The sequence below is a fragment of the Microtus ochrogaster genome, chromosome 1, assembly GCF_000317375.1.
Source record: "Microtus ochrogaster isolate Prairie Vole_2 chromosome 1, MicOch1.0, whole genome shotgun sequence".
In the NCBI taxonomy this organism is placed as follows: domain Eukaryota; kingdom Metazoa; phylum Chordata; class Mammalia; order Rodentia; family Cricetidae; genus Microtus; species Microtus ochrogaster.
This window is the reverse complement of record NC_022009.1, coordinates 118,155,875-118,181,439: the sequence shown is the minus strand read 5'-3', so window position 1 is coordinate 118,181,439 and position 25,565 is coordinate 118,155,875. Positions and strand designations below refer to the sequence as shown.

At 37.0% G+C, this 25,565-nt stretch overlaps 1 protein-coding gene across 1 annotated transcript in view; it reads left to right on the top strand.

Annotated features, from left to right (window-relative positions):
• Positions 1-22,535, top strand: part of Serpini2 (serpin family I member 2) — a 23,801-nt gene extending 1,266 nt beyond the window's left edge. The window contains exons 2-8 of the mRNA XM_026780106.1: positions 5,897-6,127; positions 7,427-7,621; positions 7,696-7,888; positions 12,216-12,313; positions 15,800-15,886; positions 18,530-18,619; positions 22,459-22,535. Of these exons, the coding sequence (XP_026635907.1) occupies positions 5,897-6,127; positions 7,427-7,621; positions 7,696-7,888; positions 12,216-12,313; positions 15,800-15,886; positions 18,530-18,619; positions 22,459-22,535 (971 nt within the window). The remainder of the gene's footprint in view (positions 1-5,896; positions 6,128-7,426; positions 7,622-7,695; positions 7,889-12,215; positions 12,314-15,799; positions 15,887-18,529; positions 18,620-22,458) is intronic.
• The last annotated feature ends 3,030 nt before the right edge of the window (positions 22,536-25,565 follow it).

Sequence of the window (25,565 nt, the reverse complement as noted above, 5' to 3'; positions counted from 1 at the left end):
AAAAAAAATAAAATAAAATTTAAAAAGTAATGTGCTACTTCACCAAGAGACCATGGAAAACATCAACATTTAATTTATAAGCTTTCTCAGTAGTTTTATGAAATGGAGGAAGGCTGGCTCTTAAATAGCCATCACAAGTTTCTTACGGCAGGTGGTTGTTTTTGAGTGTCCCAAAGTCCCATGCGGGCATCTGACACCAAACTTGAAACATCTCCCAGGCCATCTGGCTCATGCTTTCATTTCATAGTGGTCTGAGAATTAAGCTCTTATACCACTATCACATAACATTTCCTGGGCATCAGAAGAGATATCTAGATTTTTGATGAAAGTTCAGTTACTATAACCATAACTGATTTCAGTATATTTTTCTTAGCACATAAGAATTTGCTTTTTCTGAAAATATTGGCAAGGCATACATTGCTCCATTTTCAATAAAAGCAATTTTGTACAGAAATGATATTGATAATAATAATTGAGTTTTCCTTTGTGAATAATATATAATGAAGCTACTATAGCATCTGTTTCAACACACCACTCTTAGAGACATTACATTTCATGGTGCCCCTCTGAAATGTAATATATTATTTATGAATGCAAGCAAAGATGATTTTATGAAAAGCTATCAAAGGAGGCCTCTGAAATTAAATTTTCATATGAACACATCTTAGAGGGAAACATACATGTCTTAAGAGTGGTAGGGTGTGAGCATAAAAGTCACAGTAATAATAATAGGTACCATCAAACATGGATGTAGTTTGCTATGTGTATCTGTTGCAAACTACTATGTAACATCTATAATCAGTTCACAAGATACATATGACCTCTGCTACGCAGATGAGAAAACAAAGCAAAATGGATTTTGACTAGTGCTCTTTCCCAAAACAATGCCATGAGACTCATAAGAGAAATTTTATGTTTTCCTTGTAAGGGTATATATAGATGTCAAAACGGTGAGAATAATCGGCCAAAATATTTCTGCCATTCACTCTCTAAGTGATAGAAAGACACATATGGAGGATCAGTAATAAAGGAAAAGAAAGTTAAAAGGCCAAACAATAAAAATGAAGTCTGAAAAATAAAAGCAAGAAAAGAAAAAAATAAAAAGAAGATACACAGTTAACCAGTGAGAAAGGTGAGGGAGTGAACGGCAAGAAGACGGAGAAACGTCTCCACACAGCCTGGCGGGAGAGGAGCAAACTGAGTTAAAGTGGAGCACGGACTGAGACGCAGCAGCAGTGCAAGTGGAGTCATGCAGGAACTGGAATTAGAAAAAAGAGAGAATGAATCCTTTTCCATTTTGATTACTGTGACTGTGCAAAAGTGTGTGAGTTCATGTGCATGTGGTGGACAGTGGCTGACATCATCTTCCTTTTTTCAGACAGGACCTATGGCTCACCTTGGGGCTAAACTATTTCACTAGGTTGATGTCATCTTTCTTTTTCTAATGGGATCTATGGCTCACCTTGGACCTATAATCTATTTCACTAGGTTGACGTCATCTTTCTTTTTCTGATGGGCCCTATGGCTCACATTGGAGCTAGACTATTTTTCTAGAGTGATTGACCTCCAAACCACAGGGATCCTCCTATCTTTGTCAGTGCTGGGATTACAAGTATACTACACACTGCCAACACTGGCTTTTAAATGGATGTCAAGGGTCAGACTCGGGTTCTTTTTTTTAAAATATTTATTTATTTATTTGTTATATATACAATATCTGTCTGTGTGTATGTCTGCAGGCCAGAAGAGGGCATCAGACCTCATTACAGATGGTTGTGAGCCACCATGTGGTTGCCAGGAATTGAACTCACAACCTTTGAAAGAGCAGGCAATGCTCTTAACTACTGAGCCATCTCTCCAGCCCCAGACTCAGGTTCTTATGTTTGTGAAACCAACCTTTTATGAGCCATCTCTGCAGGTCCCATTTTACTTTTAAAAACGATACCGTGTTGAACTATAGCTTGATTATGGCATATTTCAACATCTCAGATTTAATTTCTTCTCTGAAGATCATTGACTTACTTCAGTGCTGGCTCTGCCATTAGTGCATCAAAATTTTATTCTTTAAAAAGGTTTATAATTTAAAATTGTATGCATGAATATAGAAGCCTGCAGGTACAAGAAGAGAATATCAAATCCCCTGGAGATTAAGATACAGATTGTTGTGAACCACCCAATATGCTTTCTGGGAATAGAACTTGAGTCCTATGAAAGAACAGCAAATGTTCATAATCACTGAGGCTTCTTTCTAGTCCCTCCCCCCACACCACTGATTTATAAAATCAGTGTCTGTCTGTTGAATCATCTGTCTTGATTTTTCGTTCCTGCTACCAGTTTGTGATCTCTGCTCTATTGTGGCATGTTAATGCCTGGCTTATTCTATAGGGCTGTACAGATGCATTGAACTGTAGCATCTTTGTAGGACTGAGAATCCCAGGGGCTCAGTACTTATATGTTACCCAACATCAAAGAATATGCTCAGAATATATGTTCTTCACTGTTCTGAACCCTTGATAATGCCTCTGAAAAAAATGATACTGATTATTCAAAGGCTGCATTGGAGATATAGGTGCCTTTGGAGGACAGAGATTTTGGACCCCATATTCCTAGAGTAACAGACTGTATGGGTACTCTGGAAGAATGGTATGTGTTCTTAACCCCCAAACGACCTCTTCAGCAGCCCCACCCACCACATACACCCGTGTTTGAGATGGTCTCTGGCAGATCTGAAATTTGTCACTAAGACGTCTGGACAGTGAGTCCTATGGATCCATCTGTCTTTGCCTCCACTGTGCTGAGATCACAACCATGTGTCATCAAACCCAGCATTTTCATTCTTTTTTTAATATTTGAATTTATGGTCCAACTCAGAACCTTACGATTTAGTAGAAGGGATGCTACTGACTGAGCCACTTCCCCCAGGCCCTGCCCTAGGTTTACTTTTTTTTTTTTTTTGCTTGTCTGGATATCACCTGCACACATAATGAGCCTTTGGGATCTTGACACCATAAGAAGAGAACCAGTGTTAGAATTTTAAAAGATATTCCAGAGGGCTGGTATAATCAAACCGATTATCCCCATTATCGGTTCTCTGTGGTTCTATTTTAGGAAATTAAAGAAAGTTTTTTTTTTCTCATTGCTGATTAGGAGCCATGCATATGTATTCTTTTCAATTTGTGCTAAATGAGGTCATTAACCTGTAAATATAATCAAGTTTATAAGCCCAATATTTTTATAGTCCCCTCCCCAAAACTTATGCTACTTGGTGATTATTTTCCATTGATTTAGAAGCCCAGTAATTTATTAAAGGCCAGCTCCTTGTCACAAGTTCTTAGAACTTAAGTATATGGCATGATTCCATTTGCTCTGACAAATGAGATACAGCTATTTTTGTCTCCTTCTCTGTTTTCCCTACTATTCTTTGAGAGGTGTCCATAAATTATAAATGCTGAAAATTATTTTAGAATCCTGTCACTTTATCTTTGTCATTAATTATTTTCTTTTAATAAGCTTTTGTACCTTTGCTGAGGAAGTAATCTCTGAAGTCACCCAGCTGCTAAAATATGCCATGTAAAACCTCAGAACACTGGAGACCAGCATCCAGAATCTTTGCATAACCAAACAGAAGAGTTTAACTTCCTCCATCTCCTAGTGTAAAGAAATCCACAGTTCTCAGGACTCATGAAGGTCCTCAAGTCTAATACTATGAAATGTATTTTTATAATTAAAATCTTTTATGTATTTGTCTCTGTTTCAGTGAATAGGGAATCTGAAATTTCAAATACAATGCAGTACATCTAATCTGGCTTCCTGGATAGATGTGCAGATTGTACCTATTCAAGAACTGCAGACCAACAAGGTGTCTTGGACCAAGCATAGCTTCTGGTCAGCTGGGCAAGATGCAAAGCACAGCATGTGGAGGTGGCTCCCCAATATCAGCTCCCTAATTCACACAAAAATTATGACTGCTGACTTTATAATTTAACAATGTGTACTCTCATGCTTTATCTTTCTTTGGTCCTTACAAAGAAGTTTTCAATAATACTTATTTTGTGGTGTGTGTGTGTGTGTGTGTGTGTGTGTGTGTGTGTGTGTGTGTGTATACACTGCTCTCCCTGTGTGTGCTTTTTGGAGATTAGAGTTCTATGTCAGGTGAGTCACTCTATTAATCCCTACCTTATTGTTTAAGACAGGTTCTTTGATCCTAGAGTTCTTTAATTTGGCTCTACTGGAATGATGGCAAGACTCAGGTACTGTTCTGCCTCTGCTTACCCACTGCTGGGATTACAGGCCTGACTGACCTCCCCAGCTTTTATGTGGTGATTGAACGCAAGTCCTTTTCCTCGTACAGCAGGCAGTTTACTGACTGGACCATATCTTCCAGTCCGTCAATAATTTTACTCAATGAGTACCTTTTAATGGTGAACTGTGGTTTACTAAATGGAGACTAATCAAATACTATCCACTTGCAAGTTACACTAATGAAATTTTAGTTTTTACTGAAAATGTAATAAAAGCATAAAATAATATGTTATATGAAACAATTTCTGGATTAAACATGTTATATGGAACAGTTCTAGGATTATGTAAGAAGTACATAAAAATGTGTGCAACATTAGGGTATGCGTAAGAAATTATAAAAAGAATCATCAGAGTAGACAATATTTAGAGCCATGCATAACATAGAACATAGTCTGCTGGTGGTAATTATTTGAGTTGATTTTACCCAGTAGCTATATTTGGGATGACTAAAGGCTTTTATTCTTGCAGACAGCCAAAATACATAGATTACTGCGTCTGAACAAATAGGCATGCCAGATTTTTATATAAGTCTAGAGATGATTATAGGGCTTATCTTGTAAACCTTGAAACCTGGACAGGTGCAGTTCTTCAACAAATAGCAATATTTTCTGGAAGCTGAAATAAAAGTAACATTGACCATCCCGTTCCCTCAACTTCTCCTCCTGGCTCCCCTTCTCTCCTCCTTCTCCTCCTCTGCCCTTCCTTCTTCCCTCATCCTGAGAGTCCTTTTTTTCTCAGGAGATTTTGTCTATTTCCCCTTCCCAGAGGATTCATGTATGCTTCTCTTAGAGTTCTCTTTGTTACCTAGTTTCTCTGGGCTCATGATTAGTGATATTTTGCTTTATGTCTGATATCAAAAAAAAAAAAGGAAAAGAAATAAGATCTTCAAACCATTATGACTATGATGAGTATTCCTTTGTATTTGTATAAAATTAGGTAATTGTTATAGGGATAGCCTAGGTTATACAAACTTACACTAGAAAGCTGTCTTAGAACTCAGAATGTGCACTATGCTGTCAAATCTGTTTATTGCGTCATAGATAATGAAATATTAGAAAATAAATTATTGATATTTTTCCCTGGTTCATATTCACTATTAGGTTTCTCTAGAAAACATTGAAAATCTAATTTATTCCCTTGAGTAACTATGTACATTTTCATACACAGAGGTGCAAAAAAAATCAATAAGTAAACGTAGTATTGAAAACCTGTTCATTGGTGTCGTATCTCCACTAGTATCAACAATTCCCTCTCAAAGAAATGGTTCTCAACTGGAAACTTCCTGCTATTGAATGTTCTAAATGTGATTAGAAAGTTACATTTTCCTTCAGCCTGCATAAATTCATAATTGTGATTCTGAAAAAGAATTTAAATTTACATGGTCATTCTTTGTCCACCATAGCTGTTGATTTTTCTGCAAAATCCACATTCCATTGGAGGTAAATATTCAAAGTCTGTATCTGACTTTCCATAGTTAGTTAGGTCTTAGCATGGAAAACTGGTGATGAATCAGAACACTGAGAACAGTCAGAGCTGAGCAGGTACTGTTTTCATGTTGTTCAATATGTGAGTACATGTTATAATTATTTTGTAGGAGAGGAATTCTCTGTGCTGAAGTCATTTTTTTCAGCCGCCTCAAAGAAGAAACAGGAATTTACATTTAATCTTGCCAGTGCCCTCTACCTTCAAGAAGGATTCACTGTGAAGGAAGCGTATCTCCATGGCAACAAGGAGTTTTTCCAGAGTGCTGCAAAACTGGTGGATTTTCTGGATGCAAAGGCTTGTGCAGAGACAATAAGCACCTGGGTTGAGAGCAAAACAGACGGTAAAGTTTCCCATTTTCATAAAACTGCTATTTCCTGGTGGATTCATAGTTTTTAATATCCTAAAGTAAAGAGTGGCTCAGTATTTCCCCTTTCTATGGTGATCAAATGGATCAAATCTTCCATTTCATCTCCCTGTATTAACAAGAGACTTTACAACCTAGAGAAATGCAGAACTGCTTGGAAAAGTATCTTGATTCATGCACTAATTTCCAGACAGCCCCTATTCTTAATGCGAGAATTTTTGCAAGAGTTTTTGTTCCAGCATTGATTTTTTTCAGATATGTAAACAGGAGGCCTATTTTTGTCCAAGAATATATTAGATATGTCAATTCCAAATGTCTTTTTCCCAAGTACACTGTAAATATTTTAATTGATTTTGAGAATGTTTAAAAATAATGCTAACAATCTTATCATAGGTATGCTAATCTAACATTTAGAAAGGACATAGCAAAAATTACAAAGTCATTAAATAGAGGTTTAGGTCAGGATAGATTTGAGTTCAAAGTTTAGAACATTGTGTGCTGAGTTTCTATTTAAACTTAGGACACTACTACATATTGCAGTTATTAGAAACTTTCATAACAATGTATGTGATATAATAAACATATACTGGACACTTAATAGTATTTTTTATTTGATTATGCTCCAGAAATTTATGATTGTGTGAATAGTTTCTTGAATCCTCATGGGTAGATTCAAACACAGAGGTATCCACTAAGATCATGACTCAGTGGTAAGGATCAAAATTTATAGGGATGTGAAATAAGGAAATAATATTCTTATGAACAAGGAAAGGTCTACTGAAGAGAGAAATAAGACGAGGAGAGGCTGGTTGTTTTGAAGATGAAAATCAGGCTATCACTAGTCACTGGTTCCAAGAGAATAATAAGCTTGGGTGTAGCATTGATATAGTGAGTCTGGTTGCACTGATGGGCAAGTTAGTGCTTAGGTTTGAATGAAACTGATAAACATGCAGGAAGACAATTCCAATTCTCTTCTTCTTGTCTGAGCATCAACTTACAAACATCGTCTCATCAGAGAACTCCTTACTTGCTCTGTCCACTTTTTCCTAGAACACTCCCATTTCCTATTTCCTGGTGTTTCTGTCAGTACCTGTTTCTTAGGGAAGTAGTTAGCAGCATTCCCTTTGGCTCTTAATGTTTCTCAAGCTAGATCACACAAGAGCTTGTCATAAATAGTTCTGTGCAAGACATTTTCTTGCTTTAGTCTATTTTAGCCAGTTCCATTGAATCACCACCTAATTATTCTCCCTACTTTGTTCTTCATCCTCTTTATAGGAAAAATTAAAAATATGTTTTCAGAGAATGATTTTGGCCCCCTGACTCGTCTGGTCCTGGTAAATGCCATTTACTTCAAAGGGGACTGGCAAGAGAAGTTCAGGAAGGAAGACACAGAGATGACAGAGTTTCATAAGAAAGATGGCTCAGCAGTCAAGGTTCCAATGATGAAGGCTCTATTGAGAGCAAAATATGGTAATATGAGAAACTGTACATGGTAAACCGTGGATTTGATAACTGAAAAATATATTGAATGAACTTTGTTTCAGGTTATTTTTCTGAGTCATTCGTGACCTGCCAGGTTTTGGAATTGCCTTTCAAGTCTAATGAGTTTAGTATGGTCATCCTCCTTCCTGCCAAAGGAATGAACATAGAAGAAGTGGAGAAACAAGTTACTGCTGGCCACATCCAGAGATGGTTGTCTGAGCTGCAGGAAAAGGAAGTGGAAGTCAGCCTCCCTCGGTGGGTCATGTTCTGTGCTGCTGAGGTTATGAACTCTAAGTGGAACCCTGTAGTCAGTTGTAGGTAATTAATGCTCCACTGAAATTACAAGGGATTTTCATAAGAAGCAATGGTTATATGCGCTAATAAGCTTTTGAGAGACAAAAGAACCTACAGAGCAAATAGTGTACCAAAATAACATAGTTTACATTCTACTCTGTGTTACAAACATGTCTTCATACATTTTAATATAGCGTTCTATTAATTGAGGATTTCAGAGTCATATAGCACATTTTAAACATATCCACTGCTATTGTTCCCCTCACTCCTCGCAGATCTAAGCCCTACTCTCTAAACCCCTTGAAGACGTTCCTTCTCCCATTGCTATTTCTCACCTTCTACAGATCTGCTCTCTACTCCAAAGAACTAAAGTCGGAAATTCAATCTTCCTAAAATTAACATTTTCCTAAAATTAACCCTCTTCTTACCCAAAAATATGTATTTTATATATAAACAGTGGAAAGAAAATTACATCACCTCAGTAAATATTTTTGAGTTGGCTGATGACTTTGTTTCGGTCACCTCTGCCTCTGCTCTGGAGATTAGCTGTGTGTTGCCTGTGTTCATTTTGATGTTAGTATGTAGCCCAGGCTAGCATCAAACTCATGATCCCCTGCCTCTGTTGCGCTGGCACTGTAGGTTTGCACCTTGACCTTTAGTGACAAGTCTATATAGCTTATTATTCAGAGCTGTGTTTCTTTTATATCTCAACGAGTACATAACGGTCTTACAACTGGGAAGTGAAGATCTGATAGATTTGGAGTAATTTAAGCAAAGTCATCAGCTTCCCAAAGCTACTATGAAAAAGAAACAGGAGCCCAGTTGTTGATTTCAGTGACAGCAATTCGTTCTCTCTTAATTTTGTTTCAAAACTATAAACTCAAGTTGGTATCAGAGTCACACTGTTCTGAAGACTGTGTCTCAAATATTTTCTTGACTCTTCCTAGCTACTGGCAGAGTCTAGCAATCCTTGGAGATAGCATCATAAGTTAGGTTCGGTACAACACCAGCCCTTCTACAACCTGCTTTGTTGCAAATAAATAAATAAATAAATAAATAGCTCTTTTGTAACTTGTTTTGGTCAATGTCAAACAATCAGGAGACTTTATATACAAGAGTCAGCAGAAAGGAACATGAGACTGTTGGTATCATAGCTCCTGGTTGTAGAATTTCCTTTTCCCTTTTCTGACAGAATAAGTTTAGAATCAAAGCCTGCAGGATTAAAAATAGGTTAAATGTACTAGGGACAGAGCTAGCATTTATTGTCTTTAACATGCCAGACATCAAATTTTAGATATTGTCTTAGTTGGATATTAGTAGAAGTTCATATCATTTTGTCTACCTGTGCTATGAGATGCTGTAAATATTTTTATATCTACTTTATCTTTTATTATAACTAAGGAAAACTATAGTTATAATTATATTCTTTAACTCCATCAAAGACCCCCGAAGTAAATATTTTAGAAATTAAGTTGTAATAGGTTGGATCATATGCCTACACTGTGTGAGATTTCTGTATATAGGAAGCATCATGAGAACAAGCACTTATTAATACAAGTCAGATGTTTGTAAATTTTACCTACACAAAACTTCACTTTGCAAAGTATTGTAAATATTGTGTTTATTGTGTCTGTGTGATGTATCTAACCCTAAGTTTGTATATAGCTTAGGAGGCAAGTTCAGGTGTCATTTCTCTACTTTCACTTTTTTTGAGTCTGGTATTTGCCAATGAGAATGTCAAGCTAGCTAGCTTGTTTCTCTGTCTCTGCCTTTTATTTTGTCATGGGAATGCTGGGATTATAAATGCATTCTACTGCATGGGTGCCTTTACATGATTGCTGTCTATCCAAACTTCTGACCTTATGCTTGTAAAGCAAGTATTTTCTTCTAGGAACCATCTCCCAGTCTCTGAATTTATATTTTGATACCAATACTGTGTTTCTATGGATTTGGTTTGGTTACTTTCATCTTTAAAGAATACGGGGCTAGCTAAAGCCCATAATGTACACAACGGGATTTCAGATAATAGGATAGGAACCCACAGGGAGACATCAAGACGTTTTTAATTTTTCCACATTTAATGAGAGCCCTCAGTGTATTAATTAATTAACGTGACTAGAAACCAAGGCAGGTCTATTGTAGCACAAGAATTCAGATGTTCTTTCTTTCTTTCTTTTTTTTTTCCCCATGTGAGACCTTTCTCAAATCAATGCTTACACATGGGAGCAAATTCCATATATAAAGCAAATAGACATTGTTCCATATGCTAAACATTCTATTTCTTGATTATTTAATTTACTATTTATCTAACCAGCATTTTTGTTTCAGCTGCTATTTCTTTAATAATTTTAGCTTAGGGCCAAGTAGATGGGAAATGAAACATGACCATGGTGAACAGGGACTCGCACCGTATATATTGATCAAGATCATGGTTTGGAATTACAGTGGAATTATATTTTGATTAGAAGACAGAAGGAGTCAGCACATTACCTTTGACCAAAATGGACCTGAGTTTAAATCATATTTCTTGTACATATCTTGACCTTGAGCTTGGAAATTAGCTTTCTTATGGTTGCTTTCTTCTGCGTCAAAGGTCATGATAATGCTGACCTCCTAGGATTTTTGTAGACACTTAAAACAGTGGTCTATATTAAGTGTTTAGCCTTAGATGTTCTACTTCATTCCCTCTATTCTTGGCTGCAGTAATTATGGGTAATTAGATATTGGCTTTAGATTATGCTTTTACCAAATGACTAAAGGCATTTTTATTTCTGTAGGTCTCACTGGACTATGGTATGAGTGGGACTATTAATTAGGTGACTTTCTGGTTGATAATTACACATTATTAGACACTGTGATAAGTCTTCAGGATTCTTGTCATTCTCCTGAAATTGTTGGCTTATTATTCTAAAAATAATAGGTATAATAGAACATATAGTTTCCACCTTTATTGCTATTCAGTTTAAAGAGTATGATAAAAAGAGAATACTTTTAAAATAATTATATTTCATTTTGTTCAGTAAGAAATTACTAAGAAGTTGAAAATAGCAGCATAAAATAAGTTATTTTCATTAGCAATAGATTTTTAGTTTTTAAGTTCCTTGCAATACCAGTTACTTAGTGCTTGGAATGTCTAGCATGTTCCAAGATGCATACAATTTTGTCAGGAAATAATTAAAGCATACTCCCACGGGATACTCATTATTCTGAAGAATTACAGTGAAGAAATTTAATCAATACTCATCAATTAATATTATGGTTGAATTAGACTGATATTCCATCAAAGTTGTAGCCCCCAACTTTAGCTCAGGTGTTAGATCCAAGGTTCTCAAGCACCTATGCACAGAGCCTGTCAGGGTACAGACATAGCCCTTGAGGTGGGAGTTGCCACGTAATGTCACTGATATAGAAAACATGTGTTTCCCTAGGATGCCACGTTTTACCTCATTTTAAAAAAAAAAAAACAGCTTGTGATCTCTTTTAAAAATGAACAAGATTCTCTAAGCATCTATGAAATAAAAAGGCACTAGCTCTTTCTCTTCTATTTAAATGATATAAAATTCAGTGCCTGCAGCTGTCTTGGAACCATGAATCTTCGTGATTCTCTGATAATCGGTTCTTTCGTGAATGAAGAACTCAGGTAAGCTGTATGCCAGAGGCTTAATTTATGGCCTGGTATCAAAAGCACTCTCTGACTCTTGCCCCTGACCTGATAAATCTTATCCATTTTACCCAGTTCCCATCCATGTTTATCCATATGAAGTCTCCACTTTTAGACATAAGAAATGCCCAAAGAACGAAGAAAGTCACAGCCAATGAGAGAATAAATAGGAACAATGCTGAGAAATCAATGCCTCTCTGAATATCAGTCACCAGAAAATCAGTCACCAAAAAGCTTCCTCCATGTCTGTAGGCTACGGACTCCTGCACATAGGGAGGTGTGCACATCTTTGTCTGAAAATCTTGAGTAAGAAAATTGCTAGAAAACTTCTATCAAAGATGATAAACAAGGAAACAACCTTTTTTTTTGGATGGAATAATTGTCACATTGCAATTGTTCTATTCATCTTCCCCGCCAACAGTTTATCCAGGAAGCGAGATATTAGCTACGTGGAACCAATGAATGGAGCTGTATGTGAATGACGGGAGATAGCAGAAAATGAAACTGGGTTGGTGAAAGCCAAAGATTCACAGCATAATCTTTGCCAAGTCACCCACATCATAGAAAAAATTCCTAGAAACTGTGCGCTACATTTTAAATCATATTTTATTTGTCTTTTTGAAACAGATTTAAAACAGAACAAAAATTAGACTTCAAGGAAGTATTACATTCCTTAAATGTAACAGAGATATTCAATCGTGGCTGTGACCTTTCTGGAATAACAGGTATGCTGTTGATGAGTAGTTTTTGTATTGTCATGTTGATTTGTTTTCCTGGAATTATATTAGCAGACCAATCTTACAAAGGGAGAATATTCAGTCCCAGCAAGCATATGCATAGTAAATAAATGTCATACCTTGGGCGAACCTTCTATTAATATTAATATGCTCTGTATCTCCCAGGTAAGAGGTTTTCCTCAATGAAATTCAGAAAGCATTTCATAAAGTTAGATAAACATTCTCACCATATGATAAAATTGTGTAAGTAGAAGAATTATATAGGCTTTTATTCTGCCCTGATTATATTGCCTTACTAATAATGGGAACTACAAGGTAGTGTCTGTCATTTAAGCAAGACATATAAAACTCAGATGGACAACTACTTCTCAAATATATTTTGGTAGGATTAAAGCACACAAAGCTTTGGATGATGTCACGACAGGAATCAGGAAACCTGCAATGGACCGTGCTACCTGTAAGGGTCTTTATATACTGACAACAAACAGAGATGGATTGTTTGTGCTAATGTAAATCTAGGGACTTATGCCTTGTTGGGCTTCTTACCTCCATAACTAGGCTAGGCATTCTTTAAGTTCCTCAGTGATTAGCAAAAATTGATAGCTGGAAAATAAATACCTGAAGAAATAGAAATAAAGGGTACCATACATATCAAATACAATTAAAAAAATACAGTCTCTCTGTTATAAAGCAGGGCTCTGATGATACAAGCTCACCAGTCCATTTTGTATCACTATATAACATGCAGTAGAAAAACTTTTGGGACATTTCTGTAAATATCTAAACTTCGCAGCAGTATTTGTCCATCTGGTCACTCACCGATCTTTTAGGGACGTGGGTAGAATGGATAATGTATCTGAATGGAAAAAGTGGAAGGTGTGCAGTAGGTGCCAGACAGGTTCTTTATCGCCTTCACACGTGGCACAGCTATTGCTTTCGCAGCGACAACTGGATCTGATGTCTTGCAAATCCCTACGTACTAGCAACACTAGTCAGCCTTAAACACTCCAGTAAGATGCTATTTTAGAGTGCCCTGGACCCTAGCCACCTCCCAAACCCAAACAACCAAGCATTTTTCAAGCACCTCTCCCCCTTTAACTTCTTCCTGGCCCGAGGAATCTTACGCAATATATCATAAGCATTAAAACAGCAGCTCACTGTTCAAACTCCAGCAATTTGTAACTTCCATAAACCTTTTGCAAGATGATTTATGAAAATACTTGCAAAATGCTTCATAAAATAATTTGTGCAAAACATAACCCCAAGCAGAGAATAAATGTCTAACATTTTCTGCTTTCTTCCCCCACTCTGGGGTTAGCTACTTGAATTATTTTAACATTCTCGTCATGCCTCATTGACTTAATACCAAAGCCAGCATTTATCAGCATAAGCAATTGAATGTTGTATGTACTACTTTTCAGAGCATTCCTGATATAAACAAGCAAAAGAGGATACCTGGACCAGAGGATTCAGCTCATGGTAGTTTAGTCCTCCAGGCTTGGGCCAGACAAATGGCTGCCGGAACATTTAGCAGAGGATCTCATTGATCCTATTGGAAACAAGAAGCAGGGGGTGGGGATAAATGGAGTAATGCAGATGGGATCCCCTAAAAATGCAATGACCCATTCCTTTCAATGTCACCTACTTCCTACCTAGCTGAGGACCTAAATCCAGCATGCAAGCCTTTTAGAAGGATATTGATCCAGGCCACAGCACTTGCTATGCTTTCTGATTCTTGAACAATAAAATCTTAATGAAATGTAATGTGAACTAGTCTAATCTTAGTGATATGGAACAATTTCTACAAGAAATGTATATTTTATACTCATATAGTTCAATAATTTTGGATATACAATTTTATACCTTTGAAACTTTGGGATTTAAACTTTACTTCTTACTATGTTATTAGTTTCTATGCCATATTTGATAAGGATGTAACTTTCAGGACATAATCAGAGTCATATGTCTTAATGACCTTGGGAAAATAGAAAAATGTATGTGGGCCATCTATTCCTCTGGCACATGGAAAGATGGCTTAGTATTTAAGATTGTTTTCTGCTTCTGTGGAAAACCTGAGTATTGTTTCCAGCACCCACATCAGGCAACTCAAACTGCCTGCAGCTCCAGCTTTAGGGGATCTGACCCCCCTCTTTTGGACTTTCCATACCAAGACCTGCACACACAGACAGACAGAGACTGACACACACAAATAAATAAATAAAAATAAAACAACACCCAAGCTTATTTGAACATCTAGAAAAACAGGAATTATTTTTAGTCCTCTTAATTTAACAATTGTAGACTTATCTTTTCATGGCTATATAAAGGAAATGATTACTGCAAAGACAGAGGGAGCCTAGAAGTCATGTTCATTGTTCTAAGCTGGTGTGACTCAGGTCCTTTTCCTAACTGGCAAGGCTTACTGCAGGGGTTGTATTTATAAGACTTGGTCTGCTCAGCCTACCGGCCTCAGAGCCATTTGGCCTGGTTCCATTGCTAATCTGGGTGAAATTTTTCACTTTTTCTTGACTTGCCCACACCATTAGGTCACTAACTGTGTGATTAATTTGCTAATCCTGTCCTACTTCAGGGAGCTATTGGAAAATCTGTTTAGGTGTCTCACTCTGAATGGCTGTCTTAAGTTTTGGAAAATCCACACTGAAACTTTGGCTTCTTCCTTTTTCCATATCACAGGTTTCTGTCACTGAGCTTATTTGTGTTCATTGATTGGCTTATTTGCGTGGTGTCTGTGACATCACCTATGCATGAGATAGCATTTAGCGCATGCCTCTATTGACTCTGAAGAAGCTAGATATAGCTGGTCCTGCAAAGCTGACTTGATATGATGTCTACCTCGTTATTGCACTTGTCAGGATTATCTTTGCCAGCCACTGTGCCAGAAACATGCCACATCAGTTCCACCAATGGGTGAAGAGAGGAACCCTCAGTGTTCATGCACAACAGAACAAATGTTGCAAGACACTGTCTTACATGAAAACATTTATCCAATGTTTAGAAAACAGCTCTGAAAGTTAATTTTCGAACTGTCGATCCAAAGTCTCTTTAGACTTTTCTGACCTAACCAGTCTTGAGGGAAAATGAATTTTGTTTTATGGTCAGATCAGAATTGAATCTGTAATTTAAAAGACAAGTTTACTTTAAGGTTGATCTTTCATTATTTCATTATTTGTGGTAAAGTGGGAATCCCCTCTGTCCATTCAAATCTCCCTCCTAGTGGGGTATCTGATTTGAGGGTTACACTTTCCGCCTTCCCTTTTATGTCTAGGCAAACTCGTTCTATCTGTCTATCTTTCCATGAATTTCATACTTAAACCTAAGTACCCTTATCTACAGAAAACTGACTGGATTGCAGAAAGTCCATTTGTTCAGTCACTGTTTCTGTATGTTTGAAAATGTAATTATTGGAGGGCCTAGTCATAAGTGCTTTGATTTTCCCTGTCATGTTTCTGTCAGATTCTTCTGAAGTCTACGTCTCCAGAGTCATGCAGAAAGTTTTCTTTGAGATAAATGAAGATGGAGGTGAAGCCGCAACATCCACAGGTAAAACCAATTCTTGAGAAACACAATTGGCAGCCAGGTTGGCACGGTGTAGGTTTGGGGTTGTTCTGCCAATTCTGATCTTTCTTTTATCTTTTTCTGCATACAGAAAGAAGAAAATGGTGCTTGTGCATATTATACATACATCTTTTCCTTTATGTATAACACAAAAGGAAAAAAAAAACTTGATTAGCAGTTTAGCTTCATCCCTTGATAGTTTTCTTATTTGCGAATCATAATAACTACCCATTAGCTCTCTAATAGGATCTGGGGAGAAAATGTCAGGACTTGACTCTGAAATCCTCATGGTTAAGAGCGTTCGCCATCCCTGTCCTCTTTAATAGCATTCTTAACTAGATTGGCTTAGTGATCACCTTTCTAATTTGAGTCTTGTTATTATCTCAGTGGTAATGGTTCAACAATTTAGCTGCTTATTACAGTCACCTGGGTAGATTTAACAAATTCTCTGCCCAGAAAATGCTTAAAATAATTCAATCCATTTGGCTGTATCTAAGATTTTTTAAAACTTCAGTAAGTGATCCAATACACATCAAGGAGAGCAAACACTGACTTGTGATGTGCAGCCTGCCCTCAATACCACACATGCAGTGCATAGACTGCAGCCAGGGCCTTACTTAGGGACTTATTAAAGATGCCAGATTTCAAGTCTCATTCCAAACCTACTCGGTCAGATCTAGCTGGCTGAATTCACTAGGTGGTTCAAGAGTACACAGAAGCTTAAGAATAACCTCTCTACTTCACTTCATTGAATAAATATTCTTTTGAATAGCAGCTATGCTATTTGTAAATAATACTTGGAAAAACTTTTGATGAATAATTTTTTTCATCAAAATCAACTAGAAGCAAACAAACAAGCAAAAAGAATTAGTGGCTCCTTCATTAGTCTCTTTTCATACCCCAATACTACTTGGATTTTAACTAATGCTTTAAATTGTACATCATTTAAAGGGTACTATTGAAAAAGCACTCCCAAATTCTATCTATTTAGAGATTTCTTTATTAATTCATGTTGCTGCATAGTACCATGGATTTTGACATCTAGGTGGGACACACTAGGCTGTGGCTTCCATTCTGTCATCTCTTGGATGAAATGTCTTTACCATGCTCAAGAAACAGATTGCAGAGGATGAACCCTATCAGTGCTTGAAAAAACTACAACTATGTGCTCAGATGAGGTTAATGGCTCGCAAACACAAAAATTTCATCTACTTTTACACAATACTGAATTAGTTCTAATCCATTAGAGGACAGTCCTCTAATTACATTAGTGAAGGAAAAGCCCCAGAGATGCAAAGTCACTTGCCTGGGGTCATGCTGTTAATTGACAGAGTTTGAACTGATATCAGGTTCCCTGGTTTAAAACACTAAGCCATTTTGCTATTGCATAGTGCCTCTCATTGCAAAGCTAGAATTCTCCAGGAGGAGGATTTTGCACTCATTAGAAGATGGCAAGAGGAGCCTATGGATATCCTGATGAACCATGCCCCAGAAGAGCCTGTGATTCTGACTATGAAGGATGTGCTCCGGGGTTTGTTCACAAACACGGGAGAGACAAAAGGTTTTTGCTGAAAATGAAAAAAATGGATGTAAAATTGACTTTGCTTTTCAGATTTATCTCAGTAATTCAGATGTGAATTTCAATCCACTACAAATTTTGGGGTCATTGTCATGGTTGTTTTGTACGGAAGAGTGTCAGTCAAGTGATATTTGTAAGATCCTTTCATTTTTTCCAATTTTGACGACACATGTTGATTTTATCTTTTCCTTGAGTTTGCACAGCTTTCCAGGGGGATTGAGATGAAGATGCAGTTTACATTGAGACTGGAAATGCCAGAGAGCAGCGGCAATGGCATCACATGAGAACTTCTCAGGAGTTGCCTTTCCCAGGTCTCACTTTAGCCCCCTCAGCCAGATCTGAGATGGCAAGAGCCTGAGAGGAGTGTCGAAATATTTAGTCTAGGAAGAAAATTTGTCTGACCACTAAAATTTCCCACATTATTCACCAGTACCACATAAACTGAACTAAAGTGAATTATCATCATAAGTAATTATAACTCAGAAAATATCTGCTCCTAACTTAATAATAAAAGTCATACATACATGTATAATATATGATACAATATATAATATATAAATCCTAAAAGCATACTATAGAAACCCTAAAAGCTCAGGGAAGTGGGGGTGGAGCTCACAGAATAACTCCAGAAATTGAAGTACATAATAGGTAGTTCCGAACAGAGATGAGATTCTCACACCTTGAATTAAGGCAATGAAGTGCAAACTTGTCTGGAAAGGAATTAAAAGGTGAAGCATTTTAAGAACAGATCATGCAATGTAAATAGTGGGCAGAAAATTACTGTTGAAAGTATGACATTTTCCATTGCCTCCACTAAATTGAATCTAGTATTTGGTGTTCTTCCTCATTGAACAGAAATGTGAAGTCAGAATGAATTCCTGATGGTTAAATATTTAGTCCTTTGCCCAGTGATTTAAAATTAATTGACATTTTTTTCGCCTTTAGGATATATTACATCAAAACCTGTTTGTCTGTGAAAACTCTTGCAGTGTGCATTTATGGATCTCTGAAGTATAAACATGTAAATAACCGCTGTCTCTTTTTCCTAGGTGTAGACATCCCTGCGATCATGAGCTTGACTCAAACTCAATTTCTAGCGAATCATCCATTTCTGTTTGTGATGAAGCATACCCAATCAGGTACCTCTTTCTATAATTTCTTTGCAGGTAGTGGATAAATTAAGCTGTCAGTTGTTATTCAGATATCTGAAATCATGTTTTCCTTAACAGATGTTTGTTCAGTATATTTTATACTTCAGCTGTAGTGTCGTAAAATATAACTAGAATCTGAACTAGGTTAGTAGTAATCTGGCTCCTGGCACAGCTGCTCCATGTATTAGTACAAATAGGTAGGGGTTATTTGGTTAATAGAGATTTAGAGAAGCTCAGAGACAGAAAACTTAGCTTGATTAGTACCACACAATTAAAAATAGGTAGCTTGACAAATGGGGTTAAATTGCTGTGATGCCACAATGGAGGTGAATATTGGGAATTGTGGAGTCATGAGAAGAGGCTCTCATAGAGGCTCAGAGAAGGGGGGGGGGCAAACTTCACTTCAAACCTCCAGAGAATGTAATGAGTTATAAAAGGGGATGGGATAGGTGGCCATGTGGAATATGGAAATCCCTGTTGTCCTGACAGGTTTTCAGCACTTGCTCTTACAGAAACATCAGTCAGAGTGGAAAAACACTAGGGAAGTCGTCTTTAGGGCATTAGGATTATAACAATAATGTCCTGGGAGAGTCACAAAACATAGAAGAGCAGAGAGTGTTTTATTCAGCCCAGACCTTGAGTATGCTAGAAAGTCTTGGAGAAAATGTCAGTTTCCCTGCGTAACGAGAATGGGGTCACAGAGGCAGACCCCTGTGCACACTGCAGCTCCACTAACAAGTCAGCTCATGTTGCTCATTTGTTCTAAATTACACTTTCCTTTTACGTTTGGCAAAAATAAGTATTAAAAAGTAACATAAAAAATACATAAAGCTTATAACATGTTTCCTAGTACACAATAGGCTTTCACTAAAAATGAATCAATAAACATAAATAGAAATAAGCAAAGAACAAATAATTGAAATGTTTCTATAAACTGATTCTGAGAGCCTGAATTTGTTAGATTAACTAAAGGTTTTGCTACTGTCACTCTGAGGGATATACTAATCTCTTTTTTCAACTCTATAGTGCTAATACTGGTGGACTTTTCCAAAAACCTAATTGTGAGAATGCAGAAGAGCTTTAAAATCACTGAGTCTGTATTAAACCAGTATCAATCCAGCAGTAGATGTGTCTGTAATAAAATATATTCTGAGTCGGTTGTTTGATCTATACATCTCTAACCATTGAGCAATCTTCATTTTTTATAATTAGTATATATAACTATTGCGTATGGAGAACAGCAAGAAATGTGTCAACTCTGGGCATCAAAACATAAGTAAACGACTTATAGAATGATTATTTTTGATCCTGTTTCCCCAGTTGATCGTTTGTTCTTAGGTCGTGTCTTTTCATCTTGTGTGAGAGCAGCGACAATTTAAAAGCAAAATGACCCATTTACTTATTTCTACTTGTTTATTTGTGATAATGTTTAACAATTTGACCTTAGCAACAATTTCTATGATTATTATTGTAATAAGGCCTTCCAAAGAAGGGTTGCTCACTACAAATATTGCTTAATATAAACAGAGCCTCATTTATCAGGAGGTTTGAAGTGTGACATAAAATTTAGAGTAGGGGCTGAAGAGATTGTTCAGTGTTACAGAGCAGCTGATGGTCTTATAGACAAGCTGTGTTCAGTTCCCAGAATACACATGATGGCTCACAATTATCTTTAAATTCAATTCAGAGGATCATACACCCTTTTTTGGCCTGCATACACACATCACACACGCATAGTACACATGCATACATGCAGGCAAATACTAATACACATAAAACATTAAAAATACTTAAAAATTGGGAAGGGCTATTATATTAAGGTATTATGCCTTTTGTGATTAATTTTTCCCATAAATGATAATAGTATGTTGACTTAGAAGATCATGAAATGGCTTTAAGCTTTACACAAAGTATGTATTTTCAGCTGATAGTTTCTGAAGTATGCCAGCAGATGACTTTAGGTTTTCACAGCTATTTTCTAATTTGGATTTAAACTTTTATTTTTATCGAATATGCCTCTTGTAAAAGTTCTATGTGATGTTGGAATTTTCATACTAAGGGAGATGTATATTGCAGTCTATTTATCTGCAGCTGTTATAGCTACAGGAGATAAAGAACTCATTTATTTTCCTAAGCTGAGGGGGTACACCAGCTTTATAGAATCCCAGACAAATATTGACAAAGACAGTACATGAAATGCTCATTTCTGAGGAAGGAGTGAGTCACAATTTCCAAGCCAACCGTGCTCCCCATACAAAATTCATTGCATTTAGAATTCTGCAGATGAGCTGAAAGAATAAGCAACTAGGATAATATTTATGAATAAATCTTGGAATCTAACTGTATGTTTTGGCAATGCTGTGGATTTTAATATTAGGAGTTATAAATTGCTTCCATCTGATGGAGGGCTGGAGTAAACACTTTAGTTAAAGGTATGGGGCACCTGTATAAGAGAAGAGAAAACAGAAACAGTATTGACTCTTGCTCCTGTCCTGTGCTTCCGTAGTTCTTTTGTTAAGCGACATTTCACTGACCCTCAGAACTTAGTAGTGACCAGAGCAGTGAGTGTGTGAAGCCTCACATCCAAGTGCTGTTCTTTATGGTGAAATGAACAGATGGGAAACACTGGGACAAAAGTCACTTGTGGACTGTTGGACACCGCCCTGTAAATTTTAAGTGGTGTTTTTCTTATAAAAGTGATTGAGAATCCCTCCCAGTTTCTGAGAAGTATTTTATGCCAGAGCACTATGAAGACACAGCCACTGGTGCCTCCTGCTGTGATAAAATTCATCCTGGGGAAGGTCCACCCTTGTCTATTAGAAGACTGGGTGTTCACTTTTATTTTTTTCCTGATATAATTTTGAGATTTTTGAGTGAAAACATAAAGCAAACATCAGTTGATTATTTCTCCATCCATGTTATTGATTCTCTTCATACTGTGTCTATTTCTTTTTGAGATTATAATATAATTACGGTATTTCTTCCTTCCTTTTCTTCCCTCCAAACCTTTCCATATATCCCTCCTCATTCTCCTTCAAATTCATGTCTGTCTCTTGACTGAATGACAAGGAGTTAACGAAGCAGGAAACTTTCCCACTGTTATTTCAAATAAATCCTACTTCATTAATTAGCTTTAACTTAAGCAAAAATTTACCACTTTTTAAAATTAACCTTCATTACACCTGCAATTAAGAAGTTTATGGCCATTGTTATTGACCCTCTTCTGCTTCCCTTTCCCAGTTAAAATGCAAGGTGAGTAGTTTTGATGCACCATTAATTCCTGGTCTGTCCTCTTGTTCTGAGTCACTGCCAAACATAGAATGACTGGAAACAGGTATTTGCACTTGTGTCTGATGTGATATCATTTGGCTAGGCACTTGAAAGTACTAGCGATATGAAAATGTTGTCTTTAGCAGTGAAGTATGCTTTGATTCAAAGCTGAAGGAGGTCGGGGAAACTACACTTTCAACCCTGGGGCTCTTGTTCTGTGCATGTAAAGATGGCTGCCCGTTCTTCTGGCTTGAAGCAGCACTGTGCTCATTACCATTCCATTGTGCTGTGATTGCCTAGTTAGGCTCTATATTTAGAAAAACTCTCTCATGGAAAACAAGATTAATGTATTTTCTATGATAAATGGCAAAGGGTTTTATTTACTTCTCAAAGTACAAAAAATGATCAATAATCTAAGTGTTTTCAACAAAGGGGAGGGTCTTACTATCAGACTTCACCTGTAGAGAAGAATGAGTTAAAGACTGTTTAATCATGAAGAAAATAATTTGTCTTTTATTTCAGAAATTTCTAAGTCATTTTTTTTTCTTTTTTTCTAGAATCAATTTTGTTTATGGGAAGGGTGACAGATCCTGATATCCAGACAATGAAGGGGAGAGATTTAGATTCACTGTGAATAAAAATCATGGTCTCAAAATAAAAGAAATACAAGCCAACCCTTGGAGAGTGGTTGACTGGTGAAATGGCATCATTTTGAACATTTTCTAACATTTTTTTCTGATTAAAACTGTGTGTACAAAATAACTGAAGACAGATAAAAATCTTTTTATGATTTTCTAAGGCACTAATATTATATAAAACATAAACAAATCCTAAATTGCTCAAAAATTCGAAGATAACTCCATATCAAATTTATGTGGTAAGGGCTGGTAGATCAGTGGGTAAAGGGCTTAAAGGACCTATGTTCAATCCCCAGAATCCAGTTAAAAACAAACAAACAAAGAAAAAACCAGCCAACTGTTGGTGTGCTTATACTGTGGGATTGGGGAGGTGGAGCCAGACTTTCCCCTGAGACTCACTGGGAAGCTGTATTAACCTCATGCATGGAGCATTAAGACAGTGAGAAACCTGTCTCAACAACAACAGAAAAGGCAGATAGTGTCTGTAACATGTAGAATATCTCATTCGGTGCTCCTCTGTCTTCTCAAGCATGCACCCAAGTGTATGCATACACAGACATGTCCACCCTCACACACACACAAAATAATGTGTAAGATACACAATGAAAAGACTGAACTCTCAGATTCCCTCTCATCATGGTTTTATTTGAGGAATATAGTCAAGAGAACGTACACATGGTGGATCCCCCTCTACTATGTGATATAGAAAGCCAGGTTCTGGGGCAGTGAAGGAGTTTTGTGTGTTTTATTAATCTTGTTATTCCACATGTCTGCCTTTTCAATATCATAGGAAATTTATCATTATTTTCCTACTGATTTATTCTATACATATATATGGAAGCTAGAAACGTTGAGAACTTTGATAAAGCTTCTTAGTTTCTTAGATAAAAGCAGCAGCCAAACTAATGTGATTTAGAAAGGATGACCTTCCATCATTTTTGAGTACCTGGCTAGATAGTATTCGAGCTGAGACTGTCCTCCATACAGAGCCTTTCTTCTTCCTTTTTGCCACCTTTTAACCTCTTATCCTCTCCACACAGTTCTGTTCTATTTCAATCATATGTGTATATTGATACATAATTCTTACATTCGGCACATGAGAGAAAACGTGATAGTCAACTTTCTGAATTTGGCTTATCATATTTAGCATGATAATCTCCAGTTCTATCCATTTTTACTGAAAGTGAATGATGTAATATTTTTCTTCTTTGAAATTTTCAATGTGTGTATAAACCACATGGCCTTTATCCATTTCTTCATCTATTGAGGAACATGCAGACTGATTCTGTTTGTTGGTAATTGTAGGCAGTGATGTGGATGTCCACGTATATCTATTGTATATGTACCTAGATTTCTTTTTCAAAAGATTTAAAAATTCTATTAGTTTTGTGTGTGTGTGTGTGTGTGTGTGTGTGTGTGTGTGTGTGTGTGCCAATAGAGGGCAGAGAGGGAATGGTAACACCTGGAGGTGGAATTACACGTGTTTGTGGATCTCTGATATGGTTGCCAGAATCTGAACTCAGGTCATCTAGAAAAGCAGTAAATGCTTGTAACCATTGAATGGTCTTTTAAGTTCTGTGACTCCGATCTTAATGGATGATGATAATGGGGGGGGGGCATACACATGAGAGAGAGAGAGAATTAACCAGAATCAGAACAGGATTGAAGGTGATCAGTGAGATGGTAAATATGGGCAAAGTATAACGGCACACAAATATGAAAACACCACAAAGCCATCATTTTGAACAGTTGCTGAAGCTTTTGAGAAGCTTGATTCCTGATCTCATTTGTTTGTCTGCTGCTTTGATAAAGTATGGTGCTACAGGATGTAGCACATCCTTGAGGGAAACAAAGGCTGTAAACCAGAGACAGGAACACAAAGAGAAACCACGAAGGAACCCAGCTTCCTGGCTTGCTCAGCTAGCCTCCTTCACATCCTAGGCCTAGGTGCCTAAGGATGGCACAGCCCAGAGTGTGCCAGACCCTGGTAGATTGTGTAGCATTCAAGAGACTGTCTCACAAACATGGCCACAGCAAAACCTAATTAAGGCAATTCTTCAGCTGAGATTCCTTCTTCCCAGGTTTGTCAAATTAACGATGAAACTAGCCAGGTCAGTAATATTAGAAGAAATAAAATGTTGCTAAATTCCAATAAAAGTTCACAAGTTTCATAGGTTTTTACCACTTTTGAGCTAATGATGAAAAATACCTTTTCATCTGTTTGTCATGGCAATTTTGATAGAGAGCTTAATGATAATAGCTACCCACATTGAACCCTAATTATGTGTCAGGCTTTGAAATAGGTAATCTCCGTACATTATGCTAAATGTACCCAGAAGCTTGTTTTGCTTCCCAGTGGAACCTATGACTCAAAGAAGCTCCAGAAAACAGTCAGTGGCATAAAGTATTAATACAATGGAAAAATTTGGTCTCCTAACTCTCTGATCTAGAAGACTTTGTAGAAAGAGAAAAGTAATTTTTCCCTCTGACCTATATATAGTTTTTACTTGAGACTTCCTGTACCAACAGTAGAATAATAGCAGAAAATAAACATGCATATATTTCATGCTCACATAGGAAAAGCTTGTGGAAATACGAGTGCCTGTCAAATATATGATTTGAATGACAACTTATACACAGCATCTTTGACAAAGAACAATGCATTCTGGGGGGGAGGGATTTAAAAACGAGAAAAGTCTTGAGTTGTAGGAGCTGGCATGATGTAGGAGATCAGGTACAGAGCAAAAGGGCTAATTGCTCAAGTGTGTTATTCAGACACGCCTGATGCCGTCTACAGTCCGACGGATGTGCTGGAAGCAGAGGGCTTATTGCTCAAGTGTGTTATTCAGACATGCCTGATGCCTTCTACAGTCCGACGGATGTACTGGAAGCAGCCTTCTGTGATCAATGTTTGTCCTTCTGGACAGCAAGAAGACAAGGTTCCTTCTGTCAACATTTTTTTTTTTTTTGCCCTTAAGGTAAATGGAGGGAATGCAGAGAGCTTTTCCTATGTCTGCAGTGAATTG